General features: G+C 41.5%; 9 protein-coding genes across 9 annotated transcripts; 4 read left to right on the forward strand and 5 right to left on the reverse strand.

Annotated features, from left to right (window-relative positions):
- The first annotated feature begins 1,287 nt into the window (after positions 1–1,287).
- Positions 1,288–3,929, forward strand: K444DRAFT_662034 (uncharacterized protein). The gene is made up of 6 exons (XM_024886646.1): positions 1,288–2,191; positions 2,240–2,351; positions 2,404–2,801; positions 2,867–3,212; positions 3,260–3,448; positions 3,500–3,929. Exons 1-6 carry the CDS (start codon positions 1,436–1,438, stop codon positions 3,598–3,600), a joined length of 1,902 nt encoding a protein of 633 aa, XP_024739937.1. The 5' UTR covers positions 1,288–1,435; the 3' UTR covers positions 3,601–3,929.
- A 5,679-nt stretch (positions 3,930–9,608) lies between these two features.
- On the reverse strand, positions 9,609–10,496 carry K444DRAFT_718316 (uncharacterized protein; the record flags this gene model as incomplete). Its single annotated transcript, XM_024888422.1, has 4 exons — positions 9,609–9,746; positions 9,798–9,924; positions 10,022–10,143; positions 10,227–10,496. 4 exons carry the CDS (start codon positions 10,494–10,496, stop codon positions 9,609–9,611), a joined length of 657 nt encoding a protein of 218 aa, XP_024739938.1.
- A 1,110-nt stretch (positions 10,497–11,606) lies between these two features.
- K444DRAFT_627880 (uncharacterized protein) lies at positions 11,607–12,565 on the reverse strand (the record flags this gene model as incomplete). Its single annotated transcript, XM_024882856.1, has 2 exons — positions 11,607–11,761; positions 12,259–12,565. 2 exons carry the CDS (start codon positions 12,563–12,565, stop codon positions 11,607–11,609), a joined length of 462 nt encoding a protein of 153 aa, XP_024739939.1.
- Positions 12,566–13,632: 1,067 nt separating this feature from the next.
- Positions 13,633–14,551, reverse strand: K444DRAFT_627881 (uncharacterized protein; the record flags this gene model as incomplete). The annotated part of the gene is made up of 5 exons (XM_024882857.1): positions 13,633–13,788; positions 13,945–14,115; positions 14,180–14,272; positions 14,331–14,453; positions 14,504–14,551. The coding sequence occupies 5 exons, from the start codon at positions 14,549–14,551 to the stop codon at positions 13,633–13,635; spliced, it is 591 nt and encodes a 196-aa protein (XP_024739940.1).
- A 379-nt stretch (positions 14,552–14,930) lies between these two features.
- On the reverse strand, positions 14,931–15,972 carry K444DRAFT_662035 (uncharacterized protein). The gene is made up of 2 exons (XM_024886647.1): positions 15,721–15,972; positions 14,931–15,670 (listed from the first exon to the last, which is right to left on the reverse strand). Exons 1-2 carry the CDS (start codon positions 15,938–15,940, stop codon positions 14,976–14,978), a joined length of 915 nt encoding a protein of 304 aa, XP_024739941.1. The 5' UTR covers positions 15,941–15,972; the 3' UTR covers positions 14,931–14,975.
- Positions 15,973–17,419: 1,447 nt separating this feature from the next.
- On the reverse strand, positions 17,420–18,421 carry K444DRAFT_611051 (uncharacterized protein). The gene has a single exon (XM_024879872.1). The coding sequence runs from the start codon at positions 18,272–18,274 to the stop codon at positions 17,747–17,749; it is 528 nt and encodes a 175-aa protein (XP_024739942.1). The 5' UTR covers positions 18,275–18,421; the 3' UTR covers positions 17,420–17,746.
- Positions 18,422–19,723: 1,302 nt separating this feature from the next.
- K444DRAFT_718323 (uncharacterized protein) lies at positions 19,724–20,529 on the forward strand (the record flags this gene model as incomplete). The annotated part of the gene is made up of 2 exons (XM_024888423.1): positions 19,724–19,812; positions 19,975–20,529. 2 exons carry the CDS (start codon positions 19,724–19,726, stop codon positions 20,177–20,179), a joined length of 294 nt encoding a protein of 97 aa, XP_024739943.1. The 3' UTR covers positions 20,180–20,529.
- Positions 20,530–23,342: 2,813 nt separating this feature from the next.
- On the forward strand, positions 23,343–23,594 carry K444DRAFT_718325 (uncharacterized protein; the record flags this gene model as incomplete). Its single annotated transcript, XM_024888424.1, has 1 exon — positions 23,343–23,594. One exon carries the CDS (start codon positions 23,343–23,345, stop codon positions 23,592–23,594), a length of 252 nt encoding a protein of 83 aa, XP_024739944.1.
- A 1,203-nt stretch (positions 23,595–24,797) lies between these two features.
- On the forward strand, positions 24,798–27,629 carry K444DRAFT_558460 (MFS sugar transporter-like protein). The gene is made up of 13 exons (XM_024876828.1): positions 24,798–25,087; positions 25,143–25,358; positions 25,412–25,673; positions 25,724–25,918; positions 26,037–26,053; positions 26,132–26,189; positions 26,239–26,321; positions 26,428–26,633; positions 26,766–26,799; positions 26,852–26,909; positions 26,993–27,077; positions 27,136–27,223; positions 27,278–27,629. The coding sequence occupies exons 1-13, from the start codon at positions 24,886–24,888 to the stop codon at positions 27,415–27,417; spliced, it is 1,644 nt and encodes a 547-aa protein (XP_024739945.1). The 5' UTR covers positions 24,798–24,885; the 3' UTR covers positions 27,418–27,629.
- The last annotated feature ends 226 nt before the right edge of the window (positions 27,630–27,855 follow it).

Here is a 27,855-nt window from a genome sequence, read left to right on the forward strand (position 1 = left end):
TATATAATAGTACTATATATTACTAGTAAACTAATAATAAATAATAGAATATAAAATATAAGATATAATTATATAATTTCGTATTTTATAAATAATTTAATTAATAGACTAAATTCTATTAGATTTAGTAAATTTAGAAATTATATATTAATATTATAATATTATAATTCTTATTTCTAAAAATTAATTATTTTACTAATTTTAAAATATTTATTTATTAGTATTTTAATATATTAATTTATTTTAATTTTAATTAAGATAATAAATATATATTATTTAAAGCTTTATTATTTTAAGGAATTTATTAAAATTATTTCTGAATTTAATATAGTAATTTAATAAATAATAAAAGCTTTAAAAAATAATTTATTTAATATTAAAATAGATTATAATAATTAAATAATTATTGAATTTTTTTAAATAATTAGAAAGTTTAGATAATTAGCTAATAAATTCTTCTAGCCTTAGACTATTTAGTAAAAATTTAAGAACTAAATTATCTTAAATTATTTAATTAGAATTAGATTAGGTTAAACTAGTTTGCCTAAAGGTTATATTTCTAATTTTTTTATTTAAAAAAATAGTACTAGCTAAAAGAAGTAATAAATTACAGTTTCTTAATCTCTCTTTTCCTAAATGCCTCTTTTTCTACTAATTAGCTAATAATTATTTAAAGTAATTACTATAAAATAAATTACTTTTTATCTAACTTCTTATATACTTACTAGCCTTAACTATAACTAAAATTCGGTGGTTGGAACACATTTATTAATATAATCAAGTGCAATCCACGTAGTTCTAGAGAAAAAAGTGCTGTACTACAGAGATTTCTTTAAAAAAGTAGGAAATCGTTCAAGCTTAAGCCTGGTCTATAGAGCTAGGCCCAAAATATATCTTCAAAATCGACCCTAAGCGGGCCTATCAAGGCGCCCTAGGTAATCAAAAGTCACGCCCTGGACCACCCAATAAGAGTCAGGGCGTTATATTATTTAGAACTGCCCTGGACTTTACCTGGTGGGTGGTCCAGGGCGCGCTAGACGCCCCATTCATTGGGAGCACTGCATTGGGCCCGCCCAATCATGATATTGACAATATTGCCTATACACTCCCAGCCCACCTTCACATGACCACAAGGCACTTTGCTTGGCTGAAGTCTTATGCATGCGTGTCCCAATTTGGGCTCTCGGTGAGAAAATCTCCTCAATCCTTCGGTCACCTGATTTGGCGAGCGGTGCTCACCTTTAGAAATGCAATTCAACTTCAGCGAGTTTCCATTTCCAGCGTTTCCGTTGACTCATCATTTCTAACTTTTCCGTTATAAAAGTTGTCACACCCTTGGGTCGTCAACGCTGACCTATGCTACTGGTCGTTTCCCTTCCTTGGCCTTGCGACGGCAGCCTTGCGACATCCCTGTCGAAGCCTTACTCAGGCCGAAATGGAGCAAGAGCACGATGGCCTATTCCAGGACAGCGGTGGTCAAGGAAGTCGGTACTATGAAGACTTAGATCTTAATGTGGGGGCGGAGGTCGACATGGAGATGAACTATGATATTCCTACCGATGCAGGATTCCGGGACTGCCTCCTTCGACCCGTTTTGCCTCCTGGGGGTGGCATTACGAACTTAGGTTGGACTTCTGGTACCTTCCTTGTCGCTTCTACGGAGCCAGAACCCAGCATGAGGTGTTTCAATTCGATCTCAGGCTACCCGGATGGTTTTGACACCAACTCGTACAGCTTCTCCAATCCACAGAACTCGTCTGGAACCCTTTTCAATGCCAACCCCAGTAAATTGTTGCCAGATACTGGCGGATATGGGTCTGAGAATTACTCGTACTCGTTTGCAACCGGCTCGGGACAGAACGAACTTCTCGAGAATGTGCCTGCACCTTTCGGAGAGGCCTCGGATAGTCCAGACGCAACCTCTAGCTCGAGCTTTCCGCCAATGATACCTCCCTCTTCATTGGGAGACCTTGTTTCTACTGCGGGCTCCAGCCAGAAACGAACAAAAGCGAAGTCCAAGGCTTCATCAAGTGGCAAGTACAAATTCAAGGACATGGTCACATGTTTTCCGACCAATCAGCAGCCCAAAGCTAGGAGAACCAAGAAGCCAATTCCTCCAAGCGAACGCGAAGCGTATAAACTTGCCAGAAATGTCAGGTCATGTTCAAGATGCAAGGCTAGAAAAATAAAGGCAAGTGACCCCGATACCTGTCGTACTTTTAACCACTAAACATGTCAGTTCACTTATCCTAGACCTTGTGAAGCGTGCGTGAAGGCAGCCGGGAATCTCAATCTTGCAAGTGCAATATGTATCCAGAGTTCCTTTATTGAACTTCGCTTCGGCGGCTTTGGTGAGTTATTCCCAAGGTACTTAATGCCTTACGCATTCACTAAATGAAGCAGACCTGCTCTTAATCTCCTTCACTCGCGGCTTTTTATCTTCTGAGATCAAAAGTTATTATGGGCCACCTAAGTCAATTCGTGTGGGAATGGTGTTTCACGAAGGTCAACAATTTCCAACTGAACTCGTGGTGCCGATCACGGTACGGGACTACTCAACGCCGGATTCAGAAGACCCAATTCTCTACCACAGCGTAGCACTCGACAGGATCAATTTCAATGTTGTTATCAGCAAACGCTATGCCATTGTACCAGAAAATATGCCGAAGTTGAATCATCTATTGAATTGGGGCGACGCAAATATGACCGATGCTCGAGGGCAGTCTGTCCAGCAATTGTTGATTACGAATCTCAAGGAATTCATGGATCAATACTGCAGGCATGCACCTCGGCTGCCACTTGTAAGTACACTTAAAGATGACTGTCATCGGTAGACTTCTCACTAACCGCAGTTGATGATGGGCAGCACGATCTTTTGAGCAGCTCAATTAGACTATTGAAGTTAGTGAGGTGCTGGCGTTGCACGCATTACGACCTCTCCAATTCCGATAACGATAATCCCGTTCTTGTTTCCAAAGCAGTAAAGAACCAAATCGTCCTCGTTTTGAAAAAGGGCATAGAAACTGAGGAGCGCCTCATCTTGAAAGCTTTGCACAAGCTGCTATATGGAGCGAAAGGTCCTGGAGAGAACAACATGATTCCTTTGTGGGCGTGCATGTGGTCTCTGATCCTCACATATCGAGACTGCATGGCCGTCTACAAGCAGTATGCTATAGCCCCGCGACCCAACATATTTCAGCCTGGTTGTTCCAGTATGTTCTTGCCATCCATGTAGCCCATCTTTCTAATTTCAATGCAGACAGTGAAATGGTAGTCGGAGCCTCGAAGCACATATACAATATTCTGACAACAAACTATGCCGCACTCTTCCGTCAATCTTCACCCCTCTATATCGACTGGCGAGAACAGGGGAATTTCGATTGGATTGGAAGGAGCGAGGCACTGAGAAGGTCCTTCGATGGCCTGCGTACGCAAATCATCAATTTCTGTGAGCTGATCCGCTATGCAATGATTTTCTAGCTAATATTATGTCTTACAGATCAATCGGCCAACGATCTCGGCGAAGATGATGCGCTTCTGAAGGAGTGGATCGTTGATCAAGAGAGCAGATTAAGACCCCACGATCCCTACAGGATCTAAGGTGCGCTGGTTGCACTTACATTTTCCCTTCGTTTTGGTTTTATGGATACTGGAGGGGAATACTAAGCCTACTTTACTCATCAACTACAGACTCGCTGAACCAGACAGCCGGTTTTTCATGCCCACATTCATTTCTGTATTGACATTTCATTATTGCTTAAGATATAAATGGCGGCCTCGCAGCACCAGACAACCGACTTAAATGATTACATTCCTTTGATTTATTAGCTATGGGAAGATATGTTTCATCACTCTTTGTAATTTCAATGACAGAAATGCTAGAACAGATAATCATTTAAGCGGCCGTTTTTATATACTTATAACTTGACCAAAAATTGATAGTACTGTTCAGACTCTCTAACCTGACTTTTAGCGATGCAGAATTAATAAAGAGATATTTAGGAAGTCTATTAAACAATGAGACTAGAGAAGGAAGGTATTTAGGATATAATAAGTATAAAGTAAGAAGGAATTTATAAAGAAAAGAGTAGTACTCTCCTTAGAGGCATTTATATTAAACTGATTTACATTATAAATAAAGTACTAAGTGTATTTAGAAGGTATAATAAAAGGCGAATTAGGTGTCGCTTGTTTTTTAGTTAACCTTTTTAAGGACCGCGGGGTAGACTTGTGGCTTGTGTGGCTCAGTGGGACGCGCCTGTAGCGGGGAGGCCTAGGGAACAATATCTAACGAGGTAACGAGGCAGAATTGGTTTACCCCACTGCTGATCCCACGTGCGACCGCTTGAAATAGTGCCTTCAGCCCATCTGCCTCTCCGTCCTTTTCTTCCTCTTTTGCCATTTTGCCATCCCGCCAGAATCGGCGCTTTCGTGGCAGTCACAGTCATGGAGCCGCAACTAGATGCTGCACGACGTATTCTGATCAAAACAATACTAAAAGAAAGGTTTGAGGCCAAGCTAATTAATAGCCTCAAAAACCCGTCCAGAGAATCCGCTTAGAGAGGGAGCAAACCGAAATGCCCCTTGTTTACTGAGGCCCACAGCTAGCTACAGTCGGTCCGATCCAAAAGCGACAAAACGGTCGCTCTTTTACGCCCATAATACCTTTTTAATTACAACCCTAATTAATTTATACTAAGTGATGCGATTATAGAATAGAAGCAGGCGAAAAATACCTATTAATTAGATTTTTAATATAATTTGTGGTTTATTAATAATCGAGGCTTAAAGTACACGGACCCTTTTTACTTTTTTGATTTTCCCTTATACAAAACGCGAATATATTTGCTCGCTAAGGTCACGTGATCCCGGACTTCAGGGGGAGATCGCGGTATCTTACTAGCCTTATTATAAATATAATAATAATAAATAAGTCCTATAAGCTTAAATAAACTTTCCTAAATACTAAATATAGCTTTTTCTAGTACTATATATATTATATATATAGTAGGGCCCTAATTTTATAGGTTTTAAGCTAACTTTTAGCCGAATTAAATCTATAAACCTTACTTATTATTTAGCTACTTTCTTTCTCTTACTTTTATATATTATTCTATTTGTCTATTACCTTTTTAGATATTATTCTATAGCATTTTTGCTTCTGTATATACTAAATAGCTTATTTAATACTTAATTCCTTCCGATATATATCTATCTAGTAAAATATATAATTATAAAACCTCTATATAGTCTTAATTAAATAAGCTTTAAGTGCCTCTACTACCTTAATCTTAGTATCTGGGAATCTAGCCTTCTTTATTTAATAATATCGAGTTTTGCTATATCTCTAGTATATCTTAATTGAGTTAATTTTATAGTAAAACTTTAGTAAAAATATAGCTTTATATTTCCGATTTATAATAAGCTCTTTAATTTGGGATTTTTCTTTAAAAAAGTCTTAGTAATTCAATAATATACGAGCTAAATAGTATATTTATTTAATAGTAGAAAAGTATTTAAAGGATATAGTATATTTAATATCCTTTAAATACTTAAATCTTAAGCTAGGTATATTATAACTTTACTTAATAAGAATCTGTTTTATATTTTTAGGCTCTTTTTCTTTATTCGGATTAAGTTATTAAAGAACTTAAATAGTACCTTATAATTCCGGAATTATATATTTTAGTAAAAAGTATATATTTCTTCTATAGGCCTTAATATTACTCTTTTTAATTCCCTCTAGTAACTTATTTATACTAAAGATATTTAGTATACTTTTACTATATAAAGTATATATAAAAAACTAATTAAATATTAGAATAGCTATATAGTTTAGGTACTTCTATTTAAATATATTAAGTATCCTAGTAATCTATACTAGTAGCTGTTTTATATCTTACTAGAGATCTCTATTTAAACCTAGATATATAATTTAATAGATATTTAAATTAGGGTTATCCGGAATAAAAATGTCTTTATTATTTAGTATTCTAATATACCTTTTAAGGCTTATGAATTCAGAATCGTGAATTAGCCTTTTTTTACTCTTTCTCGGCATTTTTTACTAATTATTTACTAGCTAGAGGCTCTTTTTATAATTAAATTCATAAAAATAGCTCTTATTATAGAAATATATTATATATATTTAAACTCTAATTAGAAGTAAAGGTTAAATTATATATTATATACTAGCTTTATTTTTCTTATATTAAACTATATATAATAAAAGCTCTTTTATTAATAGCAAAAATATCTTTTAATAATACTAAATTATATTAGGTTATTTATATCTATTTATATAAAGTCTTTTCTTAGTCTTATAGTAATAAAAGCCGAGTCTAGAAAGCTATAAGCAGGCTATACTATAAATAATAGGCTTTTCTATTATTAATAATAATTGAGATAAAATCTCCTAATTAGTAGTATTTAGGAAATTATTTAGTAATATTATTCTAAGTTCTTAATTAATTAACTAAGTCTAGTAGACTAGAAAAATATTCTTATTATTTAAATAAGAGGTACTATTTCTTTTATTATTTCTAGTTTCCTATAGAATACTATATTACTATTAATAATAATTAAATAGCCTTTTAATTTGCCAAGCTAGTATTTTTCTATTATTAAAGTAGTAATTACTAGAAGCTACTAAAAGTAATATATTAATTTTTCTAAGTTAATATTTCCCTAGCTTTAGAAGCTATTAGATATATTACTGGAGTAAGTATAAATTAGTAATTATATATGAAATATATAGTTCTTTGGTTTGAGCTAGCTTAATATCTATATTATTAAAGACTTTTTAATAAGTTATTTATATATCTAGAGCTTTATTATTTCTATAAGCATTTCTAATAAAGGCATCTAAAAGTAGCTTATTAGTTCTATTATTTTTATTTTTAAGCCTTTATTCTTTTCTTAATTATATATTTCTAGGAATATTAATTAGCCCTCTAATAATATCGAATTTTAGCCTCTTTTATTTAAAAAATAGTATAATTATAGAGGCCTTAAGCCTATTAGATTACTCTATAACTTGAGTATCTTTTACTTTCTAATTATATATATATTATTATTGAGTTCTTAATAGCTTTACTAATTCCTTTATTAATTTAGAGTTATATAAGCCTCTAGAAGCTAGAAATAGTTTTAATATACTTATATTATAATATAAAAATAAGAAAATAAGGTAAGAAACTTACTAGTTTATTCTATAAGTCTCTAATCTTACTATATAACTATAGGCTTCTCTAAAATAATTGTCTTATTATTACTAATAAAAAGCTTCTACTAAATCTAAAAAAGTATTGAATTTTTAAGCTCAATTTCATTACTTGGTTTAATATCTGAATTATTAGAATTATTCTCTATATTAGAGGGTTTCCTATACTATTTGTTATTAGTTATTTGGATTATAGCTTCTTTAGCTAGAATAAGAACTATAATTAAATTAAGAATTGAATTAGCTTACTTATACTTCTAAAGGCTTATAGAAGTAGCTATTAGAAGTATTTAAAAAATGTACTTAATTAGATTTATAGTTATTAAGATATTAATATAATTATAAAAGAGCAATTAATTTAGAAGGGCAGTTATATAATAACTAAAGTAAAAAAACAACTATATAAAATATAAATATATTTCCTTACTTAATTATATATATTATAACTTCTTTAATAATAAAGATATTATAATTTTGAGAATATAGAATTAATTTTTAGAATATATAGTATAGTTTTAATTAATACGATTTATATTAATTAGTATTATAGTAGTATTTTTTTTATTGCTTTTAGATTAGACCGACTATAGTTAATAAAACCGAGAAGCAAGATTTGATTTTCTGATTTTTGATTTCTAATTTCCTGATTTCTAATAATTATATATATCTGCTTCTCTATTTTTAGAGTATGCCTTACTATTACTCTAGTAATTTAGTACTTATATTACTAAAAGTACTTTATAATAGTAATATATAGCCTAAACTTATAATATCTTATTTAATTATATTAAAATACTATAATATTTTATAAATCTTTTATTATATTATAATATTATTATTAAATAGATTTATATAAATATTTCTTATAAAATAATTATAATAAAATTAAAAGATTTATAGAAAATTAATATTAATACCTATATATTTAAATATATTTTTTCTTTATATATAAATTATAATCTTATATTATTTAGAAAATATAAATAAATAAATAAATATCTTTATTTCTCGATTTTCTTTTTTATTTTTTCTTTATAATAATATTATTAAATTAATAAATTAAATTAATAATAAGGCTAAAATTAGAGAAATAAAGCTATATTAGAATAGAAAGTTAAAGAAATTAGAGAAAAATAAAGCAAATCTAGAAATAAACTTAATATATATTTATAGAATTAAATTCTTTTAAGATTATATTACTTATATAATATAGAAAGTAAATATAAAAACAGATATAAGATTAAAAAGTAAAGAGGGAAAAGATTATAATAGAGGAAAGTAAAAATACTAGAGGAGAAGAAAATAAAAGAAATATAGATAATTCGAGTAATATAAATATAAAGGATATAGAAAGTAAGGGAGATATGTCTTGTAATCTATAGGATTTGCCTTATGAACTATGCAAGATAGGGGGGGGCTAGTAGTAGTTGAGAATAAGGCGTAGATGTTGTACTTTTTTTTTTAGTAAGGTGTTGTGGGGGGGGGGGTGCGGGTGCGAAAATCAAAAAATCAGAAAATCACTTTTCGCTTCTCGGTTTTGTCGACTAGCCCAATAATGGCCTCAGTAACGCCAGAGATTTTCGCAACGAAGGATAGGGGAACAGGCAATGCGATAGCGGCAACTGCAAACAGGATTTTTGGCATCATGGCTGTGAGTTCTCTACACGTCCCTTTTCTTAACGATTAATAACTCGCACTGATGGACTGGGACAGCCAATTATTGCCATGTTCTCCAACCTTCAAACTTCTGCTCCGGTCTATACGAGTGGTGCATTGTTCATTGCCGCTGGGCTCATAGTCACAATCCTCCCTTTCAAATCGCAAGGGAAAGCAAGTCTATAGGGGTTACTGAACCTAAATCCTACTATCCCAATTGCTTAAGCTGCTACTTATCTTGATACAAGTCCTATTATCCACGTCCTTTTAGGTACTGGTTGTAGCGTGCTGAAAGTGCGACAAGTTCGTCGAGCGATGCGTTGAGTTTCTCTTTTTCGACACAGAGGGGTTATCTGTATTCACGTCCCGTTCTACTTCCTCGCAATTGCCTTGTAGCTTGATCTTCGCACGCTACTGTTTTGACAGGTGCTTTTGTCGGCGATTGCCTTGTTCTTGATTGACAAGGGGGTCTGAGTGCTAAGCGAGGTTGCCCCTATTTCTACACCAGCTCACCGCACTTTGGACCGCTTCAAGTACAAAGTTTCTTGGGCTCGAATCCAAGGCGGAGGCAGCGGTGATTGATTACATCTGTTCATCATAATCAACACCGAGCCAGATACTGCGAAAATCAAAAGCTATCCCTAATCTCCTTACGCCGGCCAGCTGTCAGCCTGCCAAGGAGCTTCCGCGCATGCCTCGTTTTGTCATGACATATTTTCAAGGAGCCAGCTCAAGAAACCAAGAGGCTTCGAGGCGATCCAAATCGAGGCAGGCAGTCAAATACCTCGATAGTGAACCTCCCAGGCTGATCCAGCATAACTAGATGACTGGCTTCGGGAATGAAGACAGACTCCTTTAATCTACCCTTCTACCTTCTGACCAACTCTTCTATTTTCTTCTCGGAATCCACTGGCCTTACTCTCCCCATACGATCTTCACATCGTACACGCTCGTACAAAACCCCTGCCAGCATCTCCGCCATATCTTCATCCGCTTGTGCAATCGGACGGACGAAACCCCGCTGCCGTTCTCCTGCTCCAGCCCATCTGAGGGACGGCCAATCCAAGGGCGAGAAAGAACATCCTCCCAACCAGCCTGTAGTACATTCGTATTGAGGCATGCACTTCGGATCACAGCCCGAACGACAGCTTCAAGATATTCTGTGGGAGGTTCACGAATGTCTGCAGTTCAGCTCGAACGAGCTTGCAGAACCCGTCTCCCCAAGGTAACACAGTATTCGCATCAAGCAGCATAATGGTATCGAACTCACATCCATGCAGAAGATGAGCTTGCAAGACGATTGTCCCGGCGATATCGTGCGCTATGATAGCTGGGGCTGGGTGCCCACCTGACCGTCCATCTGTACATGTTTGAGCAGATCGGTCAGAGCTAGAACTTGGAACTTAACAGACGTGTCTCCTGGGAATCTTTCTTCCGAAGTAGAAGTAGAAGTAGAAGTAGTGGTACTGCTACTTGGATCGAAATCCTGCGATTGTTCGTAGCCTGGCTGGTCGTAGACAAGGATTTGATACGTCCTCTTTGCGAAGAGGGCTTCGGCGATAGGCTGGGGAACCACTGATGACCAAGGTGTACCGTGAACGAAGACCACACATTTCATCTATTGTCGATCTGATTTCTCTGTCAAGGTTTTATTCGATGATGCGAGATTATATCAGCTATTCCAGCCTTGGCACCAGTATGTTGAAGGTCCATGGTGCCTTACGAAGTTCAGATATTGACTTGAATTAGATTTTGAGCAGAATTTTGCATTTCGAGTCTGATATAAGGTTTATACCTTCACCAGTTGGGAAAAAAGGGACGAATGCTCGATTACGTCATGCGTCTAACGGAGCGAACTTCGCACAACTAACTGAGATCGACTACGAAGGCGGCAGAATTTAACATGTGGTTTGATCTTCGCACTTTGCGTCATTTAGTAGCCCATGTGTTGCTGCCAGCCGAGGATTGGCTTGATGTTGATTGAAGGGCGTAGTCAGGCCAGCCGCAAAGCGCTGACTGATCGTGTTTCCGCCATTTTACAGCACAGTCTGCAGCTGCAGCTCCTGGCGGACTTGAAGCCCAAGTACCGTATTTAAGATATACTTTGTTTTCGCAATAATAGCATTGAATTATTGTCAACTTAATTGCACACTTGTGCTACTAAGGCCGCGAGGTGGTCTCTGTATCTTGCAATATATCTTCATCCCAGTCTTCCAACAACTGCAACAATGTACCAAAACCTTGCTGCTGAATTAATTCTCTCGAATGCTCCCTATTACTGATTTTCAATGCGCTGCAGCAACCGTGCTTCCAAGACAGAATGCAATCAGTGCAAGCGGCTGCTTGGCTTTTCATTTGACACAAAGACAAAGTCTTCAAGCAAATCATTAAAGAAAAAGATTTTAGGTTGCTATTTTAGTAGAGTTTATTTATTTGATTGCAAGGTTGTCTCAGCCCATGCACATCTCAACATATTCACCCGATTGACCTCTCATCCTGAAAGCAAATCCGGTAAACACCACCGCAATGCCGCATGAGAGAAGGAAAGAAATCCATTAGCGACCTTTCCCCAAGCAGTGCACGAAGACGTGCAAAGAAAAGAAAGTTATTAACGCCCCATGCCACCATTCAACGCCATGAATATCAAGCCAACCAGGAAAGTGTGCATCTTAGTCCCATCGCAGAAGCGCTGGTGAAGAAACACCACTGGTGTGGAAAGCGAGAGAGGCTACTTCTTCCATGGGCCGTACGCGCAGTCGGTGGCAAGACCCTGGCCACCTCTGAGGATAACGTTTTCGCGGTCGGTGTCAAACATCTGACCACCAGCAAGCTGGCCGGCGATGGTGGTGAAGCTGCAGTGTTCAATGATATTACCGACATAGCCTTGGATTTAGGGAAGGGAGGGGTTGATGGAGTAGGTGTTCTGCCCAGGTCCCGTCAGCTTGATGTTCTTGTCTGAATTCAAATTCACTTCAAGTGCTTGAAGCGAGATTGGAAGAAAGGGGGAAAGGAGAGGGGAGGGGAAGACGAACACCGTTGCAAATGAAGACTGCGTTGCCGCTGATGCAGCAGATGCGAGCACAGCTGCGGGGATTAACAAAGAAGCGCCCACCCTTGCCCATAGAGTCACGGCATTTGTTGGCATCAGAGACCAGGGCAGCTTTCCAGTCTCAGCCGCCGATGTGAACGCAGAGTGGTTGGAAGATCTGTCATATTCGTATCAGCTTGTTTCTTTGACGGGCGTGCTTCGCTTGGAACAGAAGGCGCAGAGGAGGTGGAAAAGGGAGAGAGCAACAACGGCCGCTCCGTTTCGTTTAGAGGAGACAGGAAAGGGTAAGTGGAAAAACGTAAGATTACCTTGTTCTTAGCAACCAACTCACCACGCTTCTCGAGACCGAGAGAGGCAAGACGAGCATTGACCTTGGCATAGATCTCCTCAGGAGTACCAACGAACTCATCATCATGGTAGACCTCAGTGCCAGCGGAGCTCAAGCCGAAGTGGGCGAACTCAGAGCCGGCAGTGATATCGGAACCAGCTGCTTCATCAGCATGCGTAGCAGGAGGAGGAGGCAAAGAAAACCTACCAGAGACAGCGACGTCAGATCCGCCAACCTCAGGGATGGCAGAGGAGAGGACGACAGTGACGGAGGCCAAGGCGGCGACGACGTGGGTGAGTGTTACGCTCATTCTGGCGGTTTGGAGAGTGCTGTGAAGCGTGATTTGCGTGTGTGGAGGAGTGGAAAATTATATGAAGAAGATCGAGATGATCAGAGGTGTTGGGACTTGGGGGAACGGGTACGTGTGAGGTTGCAGAGTACACTGTTGGACAAAAGAAAGGAAGACAAGATCGGGGACGCGGGAAGAGGAATGTATGTTTTTGCATTAGTGAGAAAAGAATCTATGTCGGATATGTCTCTTCAGCAACTCCGAGTCTAAAAGGCAGGACTTGACGCTAAGGAGTTGTGCACACCTGTTTCCCATGTTAGAGAGCGAATGACTTGAAGGAGGGGTGTCTTTGTTTCTAACGATCCGAAGATTCGAGAAATCTAAACACTTGATAGGGTGAAGTTCCAGACATGTGAGAGATACATGTGTTCAACCGATTGTCAAGCTTTTATATGCCTTGTTTTCATTGTTTACTTATGTTTGAAATGATAATACAAAGAAGACAAAACCTATATTCTTATCTACTAGGCAGAAATACACATGAAACAACTGCCCAAGACTATTTGTTCTATTTTGCCAGGCACTTCCATTGCAAACTTGAAAGCACGGGACTCTGGCGAAGCGTGGTGAATTTGAAAGAAAGGGGGAGGAGTGGGGCCGCAAGCTTCAGAACACAAAACAGGAAGTGTCTTCTCCAAACCCGGTTGGTTAGATAAGGGTTTCCCAACAGTGAGCACAACGAGTCTACTTCACTTTCAAAGCAGAACGAGAAGGTTTGAAGTTGCTGCAGGGTTAAAAGGCAGCTATTATACAGAATGAAAGTAAAACACCACACAGAATCCATGTTGGGTTTGCTGCAAAGCTTTTATTATGTGCAAGGAACCTGAAAAGAGAGGGCCCGAGTTGTCTCAATCTATGTACATCCAAAAGTGCGCATGATTATTAAACTGCTCAGTTTCCAGAGGGGGTTTCTTTCCAGGTATCCTAAAACACAACCCAAAAGAAAATCGCCAATGCAAGTATGACCATTGCAACTTTTCCTAACATGAAGGTACTGCCCTGGGGAGCTGGCGCTCCGGGAGGGAGAACTAAGTGGAGGAACCATCAATCTCAAGGGAACGCTTCTTGACGCGGCCTGGGGGCGGGCAGCCCATGCCACCAGCATTTGTATCCGCAGATCCCTTAACAATCAGATTCCAGTTGTCTTGATTGTCGAAAACTTGACCGCCCGCAAAGCAAAAGGACTTTCCCAAGAGGCAGTGTTGACATTGATCGATAATATATTGAATACGGCTTGCCACAATTGTGCTTTGGAGTCTGGACTTGTAGGATATCATTATGCTGTGAGGGACCTTTGTTAGGATATGGAAATTCCTTGCTCTCGGGTACTTTGAACTCACGTTATTGCAAATCCAAACTGAAGCATGATCGTTGCACCAGATTACTTGGCATTCTGGAGGAATCCTCATGACATAATTCTCGATATTCAATAATGTAGTGAAGCTGTTGAGGCCACCGACATATGCGTTGCCCCAATTCCAGCCTGCCACTGGAACGCAGAGAGGAGGGAGCTTGAAGAATTTGGAGTTAGTCAAGGGGGCTGTTCTTGGAAGAGAGCCAATGAAATGAACTCACAGCGTTACCGCATTCTAGGAGAGCGGGCTTGTCGGCGTCGGGCGTAGGAAGGTGAACCTCGGGATAGTGCTCCTTGAGTTCGGCCATGACATGCTGTTTTGAAATCAGCAAACAAAATGCCTCAAGTCCATTTACACAATATGTTCCTTACATCAAAGGTTCCAGTCAACTTGAAGGAATGGTCACCATGTTCATCGCTGATAGTAGGAAGCCGAAGACTGCCATCGGACTGGCTTTCGGTCGGATCTGTAGAAGGCAAGGAGACTGTGAGGACCTCCATTTGTTAGTTGGAGAAGGTGATGTGCTTTGATGGGAGAGGCTTACTAGAGGGAGGAGGGTTGCAAGAACTGCGAAGGTCTTTGTGAACTTCATGACTGCCGGGGAAGCGAGACGCAAAGATTTTTGCAGTTTGTTTTTTGTGCGGTAGGGTTGCCAAAGACTTGTTTATAGGAGATCAAGGTTGATCCAGAATGTTTGTAGAAGGAGTAGGATTAGGAAAGAGGTTGGGTTGGAAGAAAAGGATAGCAGGAAGGGATCGATGACGATGGCGATGGTAAATAAACGAATTTGGTGCACCGTGCGGGCTACCCTTCCCTGCGAGGCTTAAATTGTCCGCTTTCTCAATGTGAATTGGACTTAAAGTCATGTACGAATAGCAGATAGCGATGGGGTGCTTGCCGAAAAGGGAAATTGCGTCTATTCACGGCACAAGTAGTAAGTTAGGAATCAGAAGTAGAATGTGCCATTGGCTGGTTGATATTTGAGAAGTGATCTGTTGGATGCTGCTGTAAGATCTCTAATCAAAGGTCATCAAATCTCCACCATCATACTCCTCCCACTCTCCAGATCCACCCAGTACTGGCTCGTTCTTCAATGTTCCATCGTCAGTAGGCTCAACCTTTATAGTCTCTTGTCCCACTCCACCCTGCTCCAGTCCTCCATTGATGCCTGAACACTTTGCCAAATGCTCCTGGAAGATAGCCTTCAGCTGAGAGACCTCATCCTCCAATTGCCTCAGACGAGCCCCAAGATCTTTCTCATGACCAGTCGTACTGTTTGAAGATTGAACACTGCTTGAAGAACCTTGTAATTCGAGAGCATGAGGGTTCAGAGTAGGAGGAGAGATGCGTGGTAAACTGCTTTCAAGACCTTGGAATTCAGGAGCGTGAGGATTCAAAACCTGAGGGATGCATGGTGCATTTCGGGCCAGCAAGAGCTTTTCAAAATCTTTCGCAGCTTGATCCAAGCTTTGGTTGTAGTGTTCTGGTTGTACCGTTGGAGTGCGGATCGATGGGGCGGAGGATACTTGGAAGGTCGAGTGATGCTGTGGATATATGGCTGGCTTATTGAACGATGGCGAGGATGATGTTTGTAAGCTCGAGTACTGCTCTGGTTCCTTCCATAGACCAAGTTCCCTCGCGGTGGGCTTTGCCATAGTACTTGGCTCGGACGGCGACATACCCCCAGTCCAGACTCCATTCCGTTGCTGCTCTATCTGTAGTGTCAGAACTTATTACTCCTTGTGGAGGTTTTACACTTACTATTCCATAAAATGAGGCGTGTGTCCCAACGGGCCTGGTGCCACGCCAGAGTATCCTCGCTGCTGCCATGCTTCGCCATGATTTCTTCGTGAATCTCAGCCAACAGCTTCTTCCCTAGTTTTCCTGCGTTGGCTGCGCTATCAAACCATTCTTGTTCTTGTTTCTTGTCCATTTGGAGTTGTTTCTCTCGAGTTTGCTTGCGTCTCGAGTGTCCTCCCATCCCCACGGTCGGACATGGATGTCGGAGTGTCGTGAGGATGCGCAAAGAGATCGCGTTGAAATTCCTTTGAATTCATATCGGAAAAGAGTTTTTGCGGTTGCCTTGTCTCTCCATTGAATCTCCGATATTGAAAGTACGCCGGCACCGACGCCAGCTCGGAATTTGCCCCCTTCACTCTCTGACATTGAAAGTATGCCTGGGACGATGCCGGCTCGGAACTCGCCCTCCATCCCCATTATTAGTATTGGGACTTCCAGGATTTTGTTTGATCCATCCAAAAATATTACTTAAGAGTGCATTAAAGAACTCCTGGGAAAGAAAGACACCTGCTCACAGGCTTGGCAACGATACCAGAATTTTAGTATCGATACCTTATCGCTAAATTTTCCCGAAAATTTAGGGGCCGCTAGCCTATAAATTTAGCGATAAACTGCCTAAAATTTAGGGACTGCACGCTAAAAAATTAGCGATAAGCTTATCGGGATCGCAAAACTCATGAAATCATAATTTTAATAAATATTAATATTTTTGTTAAAAATTTCATTATTTTACATATTTATTTAAACTAAATTATTAGCATTCTTACTACTTACAGATTTTTAATTTTTAATTCGTATAAAATAGTAGAAAATATGAATAATTAAATAATAATTAAAATATGGGGCAAGTATCGATACGTATCGATACGGTATTTTTGCCAAGCCTGCCTGCTCATGACTTAAGAGGAAGAACCGGCATCGGGGTCGGCTTGACAACACTCAATGAAATTACTTGCCTAAATTTGAGAACCCTTTAACTTCGATTGCAGGAGATGTACCCGGAGGCTTGTTGAAGCTGAACAAGCTGGGATGGTGAAATTCGAGAGTGCTTTGTATACTGCCTCAGCTCGGTATTTGCTGTATATCTATACTCAGACTTTCCCAGCGCTTCAGACTGCATTAAGCCAGGCTGTCTTCAATTGGACCAGAATATCAAATTGAGCTTGTTGAAGAGACAAGTGGCCCTGGGCGATGTGAGAAGGTACAGTCTAGAGAAGAGAAGAAAATTACTGGCTGATTGTGTCCCGTTGGAAATTCTCGACGCTACGTCGACATAGTAACTCTTTTTGTGTACTTACAAGTCGTGTGCAGCAGTTTCTATGCTAGATGCACGGTCGGTTGCCTTCCTGTTGCCATCATGTTTGACATATTGATCCAGCTTAAGCTGCCTTCGGGGGGGGGGGGGGGGACAACGATTCTACTCCCTCTACGACTCCATGTTCTACTTGCAGCAAGACCCATGCCGACCCCAACGCTCTGCTTCTTGAACTTAGAAAGGTTGTGAATAATTGCTGCACTTCTACTGTGCCAAAGACATTCGAGAGGAGGTCTTCCCTGTAAGTCGGCAGAAGATAGGACAAGGCATTTGGTGTTCTCGACATGTGTGGCTTGCTTGTTGGAGTTGAGCATATGATATAAATTGAAAGGTAAAGCAGAGCGGTGCTTGCACAAAGAGGGCAATTGAATACTCCTATAACTCAAATCATACTCAGATTGCAGTTGATCACAACTCTCAAAGTACTGGTTGCGTTTGCATCAATTGGGACCATGAAATCTGTCGAATTAGCAGGTTGTTGTAATTGTTGCGAGCCTCCCTAATTTGTTATCTCACTACTCTCTTGACAGTCGTGTTTGCAACTGGCTATTTGCGAAGGGCGTTGTGGTGAACTTTGTTCTCTCGAGATCCAGTATGCCTTCATCCCTCCATCTTGAGTTTCCTGAAGCTCGCGGTCATCTTGCAAAAGTAAGGATCGTCGCTAACCTCAATCTAGATCTTAACAAACTCCCAAACGATTCCAGCTTCCCCTATCTTCGCCAGCCTCTCCACACCTCGCTCCACCGTAATGCCGACCTGCCAAAGCCTCTCCCAATGCGTCATGAGCAAGACATATCCTTCATCTGGCGTCATCCTCACACAAAATTTCTCCCATTCCTGATGACGATCGGCCGTGCACCGCAGTCTCCCTGCGTTATCATGCCCCAGGAATCTCCCCGATACGACATTGCGGAAGCCTAGCCAGCCTTTTGTTTCTACACATGCCCAGTGGATGGAGCCACGGCCGCCTGGCGGAGACGTCACAACCTGTCCGTCGCACAGCGTGAGTACGTGCCCGGTTGAGACGGAGCGGATGATGAAGGTGGAGCCGGGCCAGGGGACTGAAGAGGAGCTGAGCCTGGTGGTGCCGAGAGGGTCGTTTTCTTCTAGGAAGTCAGCGACTGTTTCCGGAGGTGTCATGACGGCAGTGGAGTCGTCGTGATCCGTCATGGGTTTGGGGTCGAGACGGTTGAGGGACATGATGGTGGATTGTTAGTTGATTTGTCACCTTGCCCAATTGGAGATCGTGGCGTTGTGGTCGGTTCAGGGAGAGTTATTAAAAGTTGATGAGTGACCGAGTGCAATGAAGATATTCCGAGTTGGTCGTTTATTGTTGATGATCAAGAGTTTACATTGCGTGAAGGGTTTGAACTGAGGCTATAGAGACGACGTTGGACCCTCGCTTAAATTCTTGTCACGTGAATATCTTCTTGGTCATTCTATCACCTCTCTCTCGGATACCATGCTCGGCAGACGGCTCTCAATCTCTGTATAGATATGGTTTTATGTGTTTGGAGATCCTTGCAGTGCTGAGAAAACATAACCATCATGTTAGACTGAGGCGAATCCTGACAGCCCCTTTTCCACCCTTGTGCTCTGGAGTCTGGTCGAACCCTCGAAGCTAATTGCTTCACTCCGAGGACTAATTCTGCAAAGGATGAGTTTCGGTTGATTAGGCGGTGGCGAGTGAGTGGGATCACCCTCTTTCCAGGGATGTTTTCCAAGTGAGTTGTGTTGATACAGTGCACTCGTGAGTCATGATTGCTGAATGCCTCCCTTCTTGTTTAAGCCATCCTCCATATAACCGTTGATGTTGTCGTGGAAATGCAAGAAGAGCACACGGCAAGTCTCTTGATGCCATGTCAAAAAAGGAAGAAGAGAGAGGAGGTTTCTCATCAGGAAAGATTTCTGACGGTACGATACGTTACATTATTGAGCGTATTCTCGTGTTCCACTCGAGAACATTCCTGCTGAATGTTCAGCAGGAAGACTTGAGACTGCCGACAGTGAAGTCCGAATAATGGTATCAAGACAACTTTCAGCTGATACTTGCTGAAGCTAATTATACTATGGACCATCAATTTGAACAAACAATCTCTCTATACTAGAACTTGCAATCAGTCTTCAACTTCGAGAGTCATAACTATTTGGCGGGAGGGTGAGCGTGAGGGTGTGAGAGAGCGGTATTGCAAGTGAGTGTGGATGTGCGTGCCGGTTGGCCTGCGCGAGTGAGGATATACTTCCTCTACTGTGGCGTTCACGTTGGGTTCTTCCTTACAGTCAGTGGAAGCTTGACTTTCCAGAGATATCGGGCCTTAATCACTGGTGAGGAGTAAGATGGGATGATCATCACACCGCTAAACCTCATGTAACTATGCATCACCAATCACGAGACTTCGCGACTATCACGCGCAGCGGTTGCCTAGAATTCTTGCAGGCCTGACGCGCCAAGATCGAAGATCAATTCTCTGATATCCAAAGAAAATTAGGCAAGAAAATTGTGAGATAAGCCATCGTCACATCCCTCAAGAAGCAAGAGCTAAGGTTATTACCCCCAGACGTGCTTGAGAAAAGTCAAAATCCTTCTAACTGTTCACTTGAATCCCAATTTCTACTACAATCATTGGAAACCCGACTACGTTCGCCAAGATGCCACGCTTTATCATCTTCGTGCGTGGATCCTTCGATTCAGAAGCCGAATTCAACCCCGACCCCGAGATGATGAAAGTCATGGGCGAGTAAAGGGGGCGGACGCATCGGATTGGACTCATGTAAGGTGATCATATGTCGCTGTGCTGTTGCCATAGAGGCTTTTACGCCTAAAAATTTAGCAGATAGGGTTTGCACGTGCTTTCACTATAGCAACACCTGTCTACGACATATAGCTGCATGTACAGGAGTTCAATCCGATGTGTCCACCCCCTTTACAACGCGACAATGCGCAAAGCGGGGATCTTGCTCTCCGCGGAAGGTCTCCACCATAGCTCCCGCGATAGCCGGCGGATCGTCTTTCAGAGCTCGGGGCCGCCTACCATTCAATCCGGTCCTTTCCCTGCGGACGAGCTGGTTCAGGGATTCTGGATTGTGCGTCAAGGACGTAAATGAGGCAGTTGCTTGGGCTGTCAAGTGCCCAAGCCATGCGCTCAGGGGAAATGTCACTGAAGTCAGGAGGATTGCTTCAGTTGAGGATTTTGAAGATGTGAAGAGTCCAGGGTTGGAGGAGAAGTAAAGGGAGTTGAGGGTGCAGGTTGAGCCCGTTGCGAAGGGAAACCGAGAAACCACAAATTTATATGTGAATATTCTTCATACTTCCTCAACTTCATGTTTCGTTGAGAAATGATATAGCTGTGAGCCCCAGAAGACGCCTTTGAAACCATGGCAAATATGTAGGATCCCGAAATTTTTACGGATAAAGAGAATCATTTCGCAAAAGGGCGAATTTCTAACAAATGCTTTCCTTGAGCGCGATTCGATGCTCCACCCAACAGTGTCCCAAAGGGAAAAGCAAGTGATATCAATTGATGCATCTCAAGACGAAGAACAAAACATTGAAACATTCACTGAAGATCTCCTCGAACCTTTGGAGAAAAGGGTGGGGGCAGGGGGACAACCAGGCTGGTCAATAAGCCAGCCGGCTTATCAGCTAGCTTATAAGCTAGTTTATTAAGCTATTCAGTTGGGCTTTAATTTTTATATCAGTCAGTCAGCTAAAAATCTACTAGCTTAAAAGCGGCTGATCAGCTAAGTCATACTAATTTTGCGATTTTGGAGTCATTTAAATATATAATAATTGGAGTTTTTGGGAGGGTTAGTAGGGTAATTAGGTAATCATAGCCTTAATTACTAGGCCTTCTAGCCTTGAAAATCTCCTTAGCTCGCATACTTGGCATTTGATTCCTTAATCAATATCAAAATGGACGCCGCATCCACCCCTACTAGTCGAGCCTCTCGTGATCTCTCAATTGGACCTTCTGAATCGTTATTAAATCTTCCGAATGCCTTCAGCCAGATAATAGGCAGTATGCCTAGGGAGCAAAGAAAGGACGTACGAGATCGGTACAATCGGCCGGTACTAACTTATAATCAAAACTACAACCCTTACAAGCCTCCTCCTAAAGATCGACGCCCTGATTACTCTCCATATACTCCAGGAGAGCCTTTATTCGACGATCGCACAGTTATAATCGCACGGCTTCCGAAAAAACACATTATTACAGGTACTACCAAGCGGAAGAGGACAGTATAGGTTTGGCAGCTTGGTTATACTCTTACTAATACAAGCAAAAAAGATAAGCCTACTATATGGGCATATAAGCTTTGTATACCTTTTTATTATTATATAGTAATTATATACTTATTAGTTTTTTAGGCTACCACGATCCCGAATTTTCCAGAAGCCGAGAATGGCATTATAATAGCAACTCCCTTAAAAATGCCGAAAATCATCTCCTTACCCGCCACTTTCTCGATTACAAAGGAGATATATAGAGAGTATAGTATAGAAATGATGGCCAACAAGCTTCAGGGCCGGTTAATAGAGGCTATAAGCATACGATCCCGTTCCATTAGCAGGAATTCATAAATACATTTATTAAATGGGTTATAATGGATAATATCAAGTCTTGCAAAGCAGCTTCTCCCCGACTAAAACGCGCCTTCAAGATTGCCAATATACAAGCTGCAAATGCTCTACCATCCTCCCATAATACAATAGAGTCCTGGATTAATGAGATATTTTATTATTTTGAGCCAGAAATCAAAGAAGAGATTAAGACAGCAAAATCACGAATATACTGCAGTTTTAATGGCTGGGGCTCAAAGCATAAGAAAATTAGTGTTTTGGGTATTATTATACATATAGTGAATTGCAAAGGAGAGAATATAATACGCCTAATTGGGTTACCAGAGCTCCCTAATTATAGGAAACGTAGTATTAGTAAGTCTAGATTTTTACTACTACTATAAATAGATTTTTATATAGTGGTATTAATGATTTACGAAAGTGATATAGTGCGATTCGGGCGTTCCCGAGCGTTTCTAGCTAATGGGAGGGCTTCGGCCGGACCTTAATTTCCTTCCGAGATCACATGACTGACCCCCTCTATTAGATCAAGCCGCAGTAATCTTGCCATTATTTTAACGTTTTGGTATTAATAAAGATAATTTAGGCTATTTCGTTCTTGATAATACCCAAAACAATAATATAATACTACAGGAGCTCGGCCGATAAATAGATTTTGATCCAATTCAGAAAAGACTATACTATATAGGACATATCCTTAACCTTATTACAGAAGCCTATTTATTTGGGCAAGACAAGTCAAGCTGGAAAGAAGACTTTAAGGAAGCAGGTATAGGAGAGCATCGAAAGCTTTAGAGATAGCGGGAAGAGCTTGGGAAGCTATATAACTTGGTAGCATACGTTATGAATTCAGGAAAGCGGACAGACATCTTTACCAAGTTACAAATCAATACCAATACCGGAATTGCTTTAAGCAAGTAATAGAAGCTTGTTTTGGACGGGGGAATACATTGGAATTCGATATATCTAATAATTAGGAGAGCCCTTGAACTCAAAGAGGCCCTAAATATCTATACTAACGATTTGAGAGATTCTAATAATTCTGATAATCAAGAGATCTATTCAGAAGACTATATTACTGCAGCTGAATAGAGGGCTCTTGAGATTATCAGAGATTAGCTTGAACCTCTTTTCCGATTAACCAAGGACTTGGAAGGCAATTATAATCTAAAAGACGGAGTATAAAAGGCTTTGTATAGTACTTTATAGGAGGTGCTCCCTGTCTTTGAGTTCCTTCTTAGTTATTTTGAGAAGCTTGAAAAGAAGGCAAAAGCTAGAGATTTTAATGAATATCCCGGTATTCAAAGCTCAATTACTTTAGCTTGGAATACTACGATATCGTGGTACAAGAAAACAGATCACTCTCTTACATGGATAGCTTCAATGGTCTTATACCCTCGGTTTAAGTTCACTTGGTTTGATCAATACTGGACGTTACCAGGGGAAGCGCGTACTCTTAATTCGGCAAAGACGAAGATACGTAAGCTTTGGGAGAAAGAGTATAGGGATGATGGTATTTCAGGTCGAACGAATCAGTCCCCAGAGCCTGAAAAAACGACGTCTTACCTGGAGGATATACTAAATCAGATAGTGCCTTCTAATTTATTACGTCCTAAGAGGCCTACCCGTACAAAGGACGAGCTTTACCTATATTTAGCTGAACCCCCTACTGATCTTTTGGGAGTCATGGAGTACTGGAAAGTACGGGAGTCTGAATGGCCTTATCTTGCTAAAATGGCATACGATTTTCTCAGTATTCCAGCTATAAGCTCTGAGTGCGAGCGAGTATTTTCGTCTTATACGAAAATAACTACTTCTGAGAGTTCTAGACTATCAGGAAAGAGCTTATGGCATTACAAATGCTTAAAAAACTGGCAGAGGAGGGGAGCAATTATGATGGAAACGTTTGGGGATACTATTATTTTGAAGCTAGTTTAAATATAATTTTCTGAGATTTATATCTTCAACTGATCAGCAGCTGATCAGCCGAATCAGCTAAGTAAGTCAGCTGACCCACTTTATATAAGCTAATCAGCTATCAAAAAACCTTAGCTGATGGCTGACTGACTGGCTTATTGACCTGCCTGGGGACAACAGGTACCTGGCCATCGCATCAAGCACGGCCATTCACAATTGTGAACGTATGAAGCGGTCCTTATAACCAGGCCTGGTCCCATTTCTAATGGAAGGCGGTATTGGGGTCAATGAACCAGTGTTGGGTGGCGCAGATGTGAGATATATTTGAAGAGAGCAGATGAAAGGGGGAAAAAGCGAGATTGCTTGCGCGGAAGACAGAGGGACAGCAGGTTTGAAATTACGACAGGGGTCAGTATTTCTGAGTCCCACAAATAAACAGATTGGGGCCTCCGCTCAAGTGGTGCTCCCTTTTGTGCGCGCTCAGCCTCTGCCTACTTCTATTCCTAAAAATAAGACTCCAAAGGTTTGTCGTCCCGTCTGCCTTGCGAACCTTCCTGAATCACCAATACATTACCTTCGTACCGACTTTCACGATCGTTGACTCTTCCCCACCTTGCCTCTTGGCGTCGGCCTTTGGCCGCTCCCACAATTCTTCTCGGTCCAGCTCTCCGCCTTGGCTGTCATCTTCTTGGTCTGATCACATATTATGCACGAATGACAGCCCCAAATACCCAAATTTACCCCGGGCATTCAGCACCCCGCCATCGAGTGTTTTGCTTCCCAACTGCGGACCCTGACGCTCCGGGTCACGTTTAGACCGCGTTGGGACGCGAGGATCCGGGGAATGCATTCATCCTCGGCCTTTGAACCGGCTACTGGAACCAGAGAGCGCTGCATACACGATCGTTTCGCCATGTTCTCGCATTCTGTTTGCTTGACTATCCAATCAAAAGCAAGCCCATCCACATGGTCGAACAAGGTCGACCAGGCTATGTGCATATTGGGAAAATGTGAACAAGGTGTTCTGAGGATTCGGGGAAGCCAAGACTTTGCCATTGCGGAGATCTTGCATGGATGTCTATCCCCTCTCTGATGTTGAGTTCTTTTGGACATGGCATGGTCCATCATTGCAGGGCTAATGAACACCCCACACCTTAAGTGATGTCCTTTATATTACGAGCCAAGTCGGCAACCACAAAATCTCATTGCTTCCTGAGCCATTTCAACTTCTTACATTTCAAGATATTCGCAAAACCTTTCTGGCTTCTCCGAATCTCCCCAATCCTTTCAGTACACGTGCCGAGTTGCCAAAATGGGTCTCATCGACCTGGGCCATGAGGCTGACCCAGTCTTGACACGAATTGTCGAGGAAGACAAGGTGAAATGGTGGAAGAAGCGTAATCTAAGGCTCTTGTACCTTCTACTCTACCCAACCTGCATGGGAATCGAAATCACTTCTGGCTTTGATTCTCAGATGATCAACGGCCTTCAATTCATTCCGAAGTGGAACAAATGTCAGTCATCGTATTTCTTCTTTGCCATTGTTCCCTCTCGTGCTGACCAGTACAGACTTTGGCAATACCTCTTCTCTTGTGAAGGGCAAAGTCGTCTGGAATGTTACAGGCTCTCTTCTTGGAATCATCAGCGCATCCTATAATCTCGGCGCCATTCTCGCTGTTCCAATTGTTCCATGGGTCGCTCAAAAAGTTGGTCGCAGATGGTCGATCTTCATAGGTAGTTGCTTTCAATGCGTGGGAGCCGTCCTTCAATGCTTCTCTCAAAACTGTGAGTTACTATACCTGTAGAAGACGATATCCAGTGCTGACGAAATCCCAAAGCTGGCATGTACATCGTCGCTCGAATGATCCTTGGGTTTGGAATTGTCTTTTGTATTGTGTCGGGTTCTGCCATGCTAGGAGAACTCTCTTACCCCAAGGAACGTCCAATCCTGACGTCTATGTTTAATGCCTCTTGGTTTGTGGGCTCTCTCATAGCAGCCGGAATAGTCGTTGAGACGGCGAAGATCCCAAGCGATTGGTCATGGCGCCTCCCATCCCTACTCCAGGCTTGCCCATCCTTAGTCCAGATCGCTCTAGTATTGTGAGTTGTCCTCCCTCTATGTCAAAATCAAAGTTAACGACAACCCATAGCTTCCTTCCAGAGAGTCCTCGATATCTCATCAGCAAGGACAGACGGGAAGAAGCATTCGATATCCTTTGTCACTACCATGCCGAAGGTGACCGAGATTCCCTTTTCGTTAAAGCAGAGATGGTCCAGATTGAGACTACTATTAAGATCGAGCTCGAAGCAAGCAAGCTCTCGTGGATGGATATGGTTAGAACCCCGTAAGTATTGCTGAGTCGTTTTTTTTTTTTGCACACTCTCTCCGAGATATCAAAAGCTCCCGAATCATCTTCCCCAAAACGCCGCTATAATTTGGATTCCGACTGACCTCCTATTTAGTGGAATGCGTCGCCGATGTATGTAACCAAGAAGCAAACGGATTCTTTGCACCGGCCTCCTGATTCTTTGACAAATACTGACTTCCCTCTCCATAGCATTCCTCGCCGCAGCCATGGGTCTGTACACCCAATGGTCTGGCAACACTTTAATCTCGTAAGTACCAAGACCGACCCAACTCTCAAGCTTGGTTAACAACAAGAAGCTTCTACCTGGGATCGATTCTGGTCATGATTGGATACACCGATACTTACACCAAAACCATGATCAACCTCGGGAACACTGCCTGTATGAGCAATCCATTCCCTCTCCCTCCTTCTCGAAGCCTTCACCCAAGATATATCATTCCTCCTCAGCAATCGTTGAAAGCTCTTGCTAACTGCCCGCTCTCTAGGGAGCTTCGTTAACGGAACGGCCATTGCCATCATCTCGCCGCGGTTCAAACGTCGAACCATGTTTCTCACTGGTGCAGTCGGTATGCTTGGCGTCTATGTTGCATGGCTAGTTGCTGTGCGATATGCAGTCAAGGCACTGGACGCAGGGACTACTAACAAGGCTGCTGGAATCGCTGTTCTATTCTTCATTTATTTCTATAGTCCGGTGAGCAACCATTTGCGCTGAATACCTCGCGCGATTCTCCCTCTCCATTAATCTCCACCCCCGAAATCTCTCAAGGAAGCCTCGTAGTCTAGCTGCTCCCAGTCTTGTAAGCGCTGACTCGTGCCATTATAGTGGTACAATATTGGAAACAACGCACTTGCGTATAGTAAGTCTGATTCCTGCCCTGAGGTGGATCCAGATACTGACAAGACTTCCAGCGTACATGGTCGAGATCTTCCCCTATGCTGAAAGATCGCGAGGTATCGCAATTGAGCAGTAAGTGCTCCCTTACCCACCGTGGCAATGCTTAAAACTGCCAAAAACCATCTTGAATCGGAAACTAAATCCGGGAATCACAGGTTCTTCGTCCGCGGTGCCGGTTTCTTCACCACTTTTATTAACCCAATCGGCATGGGCGCCGCAAAATGGAAATTCCTCTTCATGGTAAATGCTCTCAATTCTTCGTTCATGGAAATGACAAGAACTGATTCCAAACGTCCAGTACATCGCCATGATCTGCTGCGAGATCTTGACTATCTATTTCTTCTACCCCGAGACGCAGGGCCGAACACTGGAAGAATTGGCATTCTGTAAGTTCTGCGTTGACGTGTGGTGATTGAGGTTTAGAGTGCTGACAGAAGCAGTGTTTGAGGATGAAGCAACTGCTGAGAGGGCTACGATGGCGGTTGAGAAGGAGATTCATCAGGGAGGGGATGGCCCGGTTGAGAGGGTTGAAGAGATCGGGGAGAAAGGACCGGTTGTGGGGCACGGCGAGAAGGTGTGAAGGGTGCTGTGTGAAGGAATTTTGGCTCTGAAAATTGTTATCATGAGATTGTGGAGATGCTAGTGGATGTTAATGCTTTCGATGTTCTCTTTCGAGTCTGAAGACACGAGTTGCACGTCGAGAACGTCTAAAGAACAGCCGTGCTACTCGGAATCTTCTAGTTTTTCTATTAGGAATGATAGTAAATGAAGTCCTTGAATTTGGCATTCGGGAGATCCAACTTGGCGCGCTAATTACACTTGAAGATGGATAATGAAAGTTTGAGGATGGCAGACGACGAGGAAAAGGAGTTGCTCATCCTTGACCCTTGTACCCCCTCTTCATCACATGCCGCTTTAGCAGCTATTCTTGCCGCTTTAAGTAACCCCCTTCCATGCCCCACACTCCAAGCTCCCAATGTCTCGAACGGACTGCCAACTTCATTACTGCACAGCAACT

Source organism: Hyaloscypha bicolor (assembly GCF_002865645.1).
Source record: "Hyaloscypha bicolor E unplaced genomic scaffold K444scaffold_53, whole genome shotgun sequence".
Taxonomy (NCBI): Eukaryota; Fungi; Ascomycota; class Leotiomycetes; order Helotiales; family Hyaloscyphaceae; genus Hyaloscypha; species Hyaloscypha bicolor.